The sequence below is a fragment of the Blennius ocellaris genome (assembly GCF_963422515.1).
Source record: "Blennius ocellaris genome assembly, chromosome: 4".
Lineage (NCBI taxonomy): Eukaryota > Metazoa > Chordata > Actinopteri > Blenniiformes > Blenniidae > Blennius > Blennius ocellaris.
In genome coordinates, this window is record NC_137653.1 from 30424090 (window position 1) to 30431273 (window position 7184).

At 42.1% G+C, this 7184-nt stretch overlaps 1 protein-coding gene across 1 annotated transcript in view; it reads left to right on the top strand.

Moving 5' to 3' along the window:
- efcc1 (EF-hand and coiled-coil domain containing 1) overlaps nucleotides 1-6742 on the top strand; it is a 34092-nt gene extending 27350 nt beyond the window's left edge. The window contains exons 6-8 of the mRNA XM_080494817.1: nucleotides 406-564; nucleotides 4269-4338; nucleotides 4428-6742. Of these exons, the coding sequence (XP_080350943.1) occupies nucleotides 406-564; nucleotides 4269-4338; nucleotides 4428-4561 (363 nt within the window). The 3' untranslated portion in view covers nucleotides 4562-6742. The remainder of the gene's footprint in view (nucleotides 1-405; nucleotides 565-4268; nucleotides 4339-4427) is intronic.
- Nucleotides 6743-7184: the final 442 nt, after the last annotated feature.

Below are 7184 nucleotides of genomic sequence, written 5' to 3' on the forward strand. Positions count from 1 at the left end.
TGAGGTGTGTGTGTCCACTGGGTGTGGTTGTAAGTGTTGTGGGGGGGCCTGCATTACCACCCTGGGCCAGACGCCGCCACTCCGGCACCTGGCGGCCCCTCGGACCCAGGGTGGCCCCGACAAACCACCCCGGAGAGCCACGCTCCAACCCGGAAGGCACCAGCTGGAGAGTGCTGAGAAGACCCCCCCCCCCCCCCGGGCAAGAGGGGCCCACAAGAGAAGGATAGAGGGCGCAGAGCCCCAGGCCCCGACCCGAGCTGCCAAGCCGGGATTGGCCGGAGCCAGACTGCTTTGTACAGTCAGGGCCACAGTGTGTCCAGAGGATCTGTTCAGACCTGTGTCAGATAAATCATCTAAAGAACAATGCTGTTTAGTTTTGACTGGGTTGTATGTTGTGTGTTCCAGATTAGTGATTCGTTGATGCAGGAGCTGCAACAGAAGGCTATGGAGACGGAGCTGCTTCAGATGGAGCTACAGATGCTGGAGACAGAGAGGGTCCGTCTCTCGTTGGTGGAGGAGAAGCTTGTGGACATCCTGCAGCTCCTTCAGCAGCTCAGAGACCTGGTTCGTCACACTTTGAGTGTCCACCATGTTCCTACATTCCTGAGAAGATTTGTGGTCTCATGTTGTGTCAGAATGACTTTTTCTTCCAGTCATTCCATCTTGATAGTCTGTACAATGAACACCAGGAAAATAGCTGATAGTCAAGCTTGAAAACCAGAATCCAGAATGATGAAAGTCCTTCTGCTGAGCTGTCAGTTGAAAGATACTCACATACTGTGCTAGAATGCGTTTATGCTGGTTAGATTTGAGAGAAGCAATTATAGAACTGATTTGGATTCTTAAACTCAGACCTCCATATGAAGGTCTGTTCTGCAGTGTTGAATCGTGTCTATTATATCAATCCCACAGTTGCAATACAACATCATGAGCCAGATCGATCCATTTTTTGGTATTCCACATAGAAAATACCCTTAGGGGTTGTAGATTAATGGAACATTAACCAACCCAGCAGTCCTGATTTGCTTCCTGCTGGGCTTGCTGACAATAACTAACTGTTGCACATGCTGGTTATGAAGCATTTCTTTGTGCAAACCTTTTGAAATGAATGTGATAAACGTTCCTCAGTAAGAAGTTGATTCAAAAGAGGAAACCATATAGTAAAGTCACGAAGATTGACGGTTGTTCAGATGAAATGGCCCAAAATTCTTTAAAACTGTAACCAAAGCTAAAAAGATATGGAAGAAGGGAAAAAAACCCTTGGATCAGCTCTCAAGAGGTCAGAGGTCAAGGAGTACTACAGTAAAGAGAAGATGCCTGTGAAGCCAAACTATTTTCAAAAATTATAAAGTTCTGCAGTGTTTTTTGCTTTTTGTTTGAATGATAATGGTTTTAGCAGTCTCTTATAACTATACTTTTTGAGAACGGCTTCCAAAGTGCAATATCAGTTTCCTTGTAAACTCCGAAAATGTACCTTTTCTGTTCTATTTAGACAGAGTTCTGAAATGCACATCACAGTCAATACGTTTTCTGCACGTGAGTCAATGTGAGCTATACCCCAATAGTTGGAGCTTAGCTCGGTTGGTAGAGTGGTTGTCTTCCAATGTAAAGTTGCATGTTCGATTCCCATCTCTACCATCTCTGCCTGCTTACATACTGAAGTGTCTATGGGCAAGACACTGAACTCCAAACTGCTCATAGGCTTGCATGGCTGCAGCCTTCAATGGTGTGAATGGGTGAATGTGATGAGCTATGTAAAGTGCTTTAGGCTGCTCACACAGCTATGATGTGCCATATAAGTGAAATACATTTACCAATGACGGGGAGATGCGCTTCTCTCATTTAGCAGATACTTAGTGTACTTGTATGACATTGAAAGAACTTAATTGTTCAAATTGAACTATAAAAAAAAATATTGTTAACTAGTAAAAACAAGATTCTTTTGGGGCTGTTCAATTTGTTTCTGGGTCTTGAGGCCACATGCAGTTTGACCACAAATACTCATTTTAATCCATAATACACATTAAGATTATAATAGATTAGATAGATACTTTATTTATCCCCGTGGGGAAATTCACAGTTCCAGCAGCAACAGAAATAGGTTTGCAACAACAACAGAATTGGTTTGCATAATAAAGAAAACAAAAGCTTAGAATGCACAATAGAGTGTGGTAACCAAGGGTACTAGGGTCCCCTCTGTAGGCATTTGTTACCTCATAAGGATCACTTGGCACCATTTACTTGGTGCGGTCCCTCCTCACACGGGCAACCATTTATGTTGTGTTTGGCTATCGATAATGATCAATAATATCAAAGATTAATTACGTTATTGAACATTTAATCTGATCTGTATCAGAACCTCGGAGCTCCACCTGTCGTAACAGGAAATGATAGCCAATTCAGTTCTATCAGTCTCATAAGATATACTAAACAGTTAATCAGAAATTTGAATCAATAGTTACATTAATTACAATTACCAGAATTAACAGTAACGCTTGAAGGATTTTGTAGTTCTTGACACAGAAGTCAACATTTTTTCACCTTTATGCTCATTAATAACACAGCAGTATGATTCCAAAAATTATATTTATTTACAATGGAAACAAATAAATACAGATTCTAACTACCTATATACCGCTTGGTGTGTAGGTGTGGAGAGAGAGAGAGAGAGAGAGGTGGAGGGAGTGTGTGTGAGATGTGTGATGGAACTACAAAACAAGATGGCGGATCACAAGAAACTACATTCCAAATGGAGGTTATCAGAGAGAAGGAAGTCTGTCCTGGGTCTCGACCATAATAATAATTATGCATTGGTTTTATATGGTGCTTTTCTAGACACTCAAAGATGCTTTCCATTACATTGCATTATTCATTTATTCCATACTGGATGGTGGTAAACTACGTCTGTAGCCACAACTGCCCTGGGGCAGATTGACGGAGGCCAGGCTGCCATTTTGCACCATCGGGCCCTCCGACCACCACTAACCACTCACTCTCACAGGCAGTTTAAGGTTCAGTGTCTTGCCGAAGGACACTTCACCATGTGGGCAGGCAGAGATGGGATCAAACCTGCAACCTTCAGATTGGGAGATGACCGCTCTACCAACCGAGCCATACCAAAGCATGTGCTAGGAGAACAACGAAACATGGACGCTAGTCTTTAGCTTCTGCTTCCTGTGTGTCTCTGTTAAAGGACCATTTCTAGAATGAGTTTATGTGAATGCGACTTGCTTTGTAAAACGTCAGATGGTGTCCCCCCTTGAACTGCTACCTTATCGTGGTGGGGGAGTTTGAGCACCTGAATGATCCTCGGAGCTATGCTGTCGGGGGGCTATAAGCCCCCCAAGGCAAACAGGTCCTAGGTGACAGGTCAGACCAAAAGCAGTTCAAAACCCCCCTATGGACATACACCAGAGGAGAGAAGTGACGTCGCCCGGTGGCGCTGCGATCGAGAATCACTAGCTAATGACATGGTTTCCATGTACTTAAAATCGCTGTTAGCTGTTAGCATCACATGCTAACACGTTTGTTCACATGAGCTGAAATTTGGAGGGTGGCCTCGTGGTGGCGCTGCGATCGAGAATCACTAGCTAATGACATGGTTTCCACATACTTAAATCGCAGTTGTTAGCATCGCATGCTAACAAGTTTGTTCAAATGAGCTGAAATGTGGAGGGTGGCCTTGTGGTAGCGCTGCGATCGAGAATCACTAGCTAATGACATGGTTTCCACATACTTAAATCGCAGGTGTTAGCATCGCATGCTAACAAGTTTGTTCAAATGAGCTGAAATGTGGAGGGTGGCCTCGTGGTAGCGCTGCGATCAAGAATCACTAGCTAATGACATGGTTTCCACGTACTTTTGACCCCGCCGGAGCCTCGCTCGGCAGCAGGGGGCGGCAGGTGGCAGGCACAATAAAATTTCCGCGGGAATTTTCTAGTCTATCCATTGTTACTGTATGTCCCTGCACCTCAGACCCAGTGCCATCATGCAGTAAAACATGTTTTCATACCCAAGTTTATCAACTCAAGTGTGTCTTATCTTGTACAGTCTGGAGAAGCCATAAAGGAAAAACAAAACAAAAACTTTGTAATGATTTTGACACTTTTGACACATTTTGAAGACAAGCATGAAATGTATGACAACATGACAATGAAGACCATTTGTCCAGACCATGTATGAGAGAGTTTCTCGGAGTCACCATTTGCCATCGAGGTACCTGCAAAAGTGCCTGATAGCAATCTGAGGTCAGTTTTGTCTCGTTTCAGAACGTGTCGCGGAGGGCACTCGGGAAGATTTTGCTCAGCACGTTGGAGTCCTGCAGCGACCCACAGCACGGTCAGTGGAGCCTGCAGGCTCGGTTACAACAGCAGTGAAGCGTAACGGTGAAATGTTGTCAACAAGATCGTCTCCTGCTTTTTCCACAGGCAAAGCCCACATTCTGGAGGTACTCAACGCTCTCTATCATGAACTGGCTGCTTGTGAGATTCTGTCATCCTGCGGTCCTTTAGAGAGGCCGCCAAGTCAGCAGTCTATCAACACACTCGTCATCTCCTGTTAAACAATGCCGCCTCCTGCTGGCGCCCACACATCCTGCCATCTTTCCCCAGTACACTGAAAACCTGATGGCGACAAAACTAAAGTGTATGAATGTCTATAGTGTACTATAATGTAGCTTATTTACTCCACTTACCTTATTACCTATATTGTAATGCTGGCCCATCATCTGCTTTCACATGTTTTAAGAGTTGTTTTACTAAGTAAACGACAGAAGAATTTAAAGGCACAATAGGTAAAAGTCTGTGTACAGTGGTGCAGCTCCCTGCCTTATTGTGAAAACCTTTTGAGTTTGAGTCTGAACTGGCCTGGAGAAGACTTTGAATGTCATTCCCTGTCCATGTATAGACTTCCTCCCACAGTCAAAATAAACCTTTGTTTAGATCTGAGGCCACGTGTACACAATAACTATTCAAGTGAAACCGCAAATGTTTTCTTGCATTTTGGAGGTCCGTTTAAACAACAATGGTGGTCGGAACCACTGAAAACACAACTTTATGAATACAGCTCCCACAGTGGAACTTTTGGAAAATGCTGTGTCCGTTGAAAATGCAACTTTCTGGAAACACTTGAGCTCCTTCTCCACGAAGACAGAGGAAAGGTGTGGATGCTGCTACTGTGCATGACACAGCCATAGTAAGTAGTTCTTCTGCACATGCTCAGTAGCTGGACAATGCTTCCTCTGTGGTGTCATGACTCCCAGTCCATGTTCTCCTGGACGTGGCGGTTTTATATTTGATACTCACCATAATAACAATCCAACTTGGTCGTGTGTCCACAACAATGTCCATTTAGGGTTGCTGGAGTGAATCCCATTGTTAATGTTCAGAGCATGGTGTTCTCTGATGCATGTGCGTGTGGTTTCATTACACAGACAAACAGCACCCACTAGTGGTCCACCATGAAAACTATTATTTTTAGCATTTCTGTGGCAAATATCGTTTTCAAAATGTTGCCTTTTACTGTATTTGTAAAACTTTGCTGGAATGAAAATGCAAAAAGCCTGTGTTTTTATTTAAAATGTTGCATAAACTGGTCCTGATTGGGGATGCAGATGTGAATGTTGTCTGTCTCTCTTTCTGTTCATTTGTGATGGACTCGTGGCTGGTCCAGAATGTAGCTGTATCTCTAGTGGGCTGGGATTCACTCCATCAACCATGATTTAGATAAAGCAGTTCATTAAATGGATGGATGAATATATAAAAGTCCCATCTCAGAATTCCACTTTAGTCTTGTATGTACTATATATATTTTCAGAGGTTTGGCCATTTGCTGATATTTTTTGCCATTAACTGAACATTGTGTTGTTTTCCGGTTTAATGAATTAGAATGAAACAGCAGTTATTTGTAGGTTATGGAGTCTAATGAGCCTAACAACTTACAATACGCCTCTCCCAGATTTTATCAGGACATGCCATCAAAAAACAGTTGTAGCAAGACCATGTATCAATTTATTTTGTTGTCCTCAACTGCTTTTTAAATAGTTCAAACCAGTTCAGTCAGCTTCATTTCTTGTTTTATTGGAAGTATTAGGAATTGAACTATTATAACTTTCTAAAAAAAAAAAAAAAAAAAGCTTTCTAACGGTACATGTAGTTCTTTCCATTGGCTGAGAAGGACTCTGTGGATCTATTGAATATAGTTTTGTTTCTACCTCAAAGAGCTAAACAAAGCTATTATTAAATTCCAATTTCATAGCGATGGCCAAACAGAGGAATCAGAGTTTAGTGTGTTCACCAGTAACTGAGAAGTGGATCAAATGTATCTGAACACTGTAAATCTGTAAATCAGCATAACAGCATTTTTGCATCTACATGTGAAATGGCATTTCTTTGTAACTGACTGTTTGTTTTGACTTTATAGTTCATTAACCTTTCTCAACCGAGCTGGTTAGCTAATAAATGTCAGTGTACTTGTATATAAATAGTATCGATTTACAATACTGACTTTAAAAGCATTATTTCATCAACATGTTGGCTTAATGATGTTTTTTGTTGTTTTCATTTGAGAAAATTGTTGGCTGATTCTTGTCATGTTACCACTACCAACTGGGAAATGGGACTTTCCTAACTTGTAACTTTAGGAGTTTCCTGCTGGAGCAACCATATGTACCTGCTTCTTCTTCTTCTTCTTCTGGTGTTGATCTGAAAATAGATTCGCTTTGTGGCACAAAATAAGACATAGCTATGCCTTATGAGGGTGAGTTAACTTTTTCACATTAAAGGGGTCATATTATCCTGCTTTTCAACACTTTCACATGGGTCTTCTTGGTCCAAAAACATTGTATTCAATGTTTATTGTTCCAAATCCAGCTTTTCCTTGATTTTGCATAATATGATCCCTTTAACACAAGTCTGAGGAAAATAGACATTCTATAAATGATTGTGATGGACTGCTTTTAGGTAAGTAACCCCCCACCCCCACCCCTCCTCCAAAATACAAATACATATTTTACTATTAAATAAGCTTAGCCCTGTTTCCAAGTTTGTAGTTCAATGTTGATTTTTTTGGGGGGAGAATGATCTTTTTATTCAGGATGCACCAATTCCATGATCAGAAGGTCCCGATACAACTCGTTGAGTATTTCCTGACGTCATCTGTCACCAAAGTCGCTCACAGGTACACAA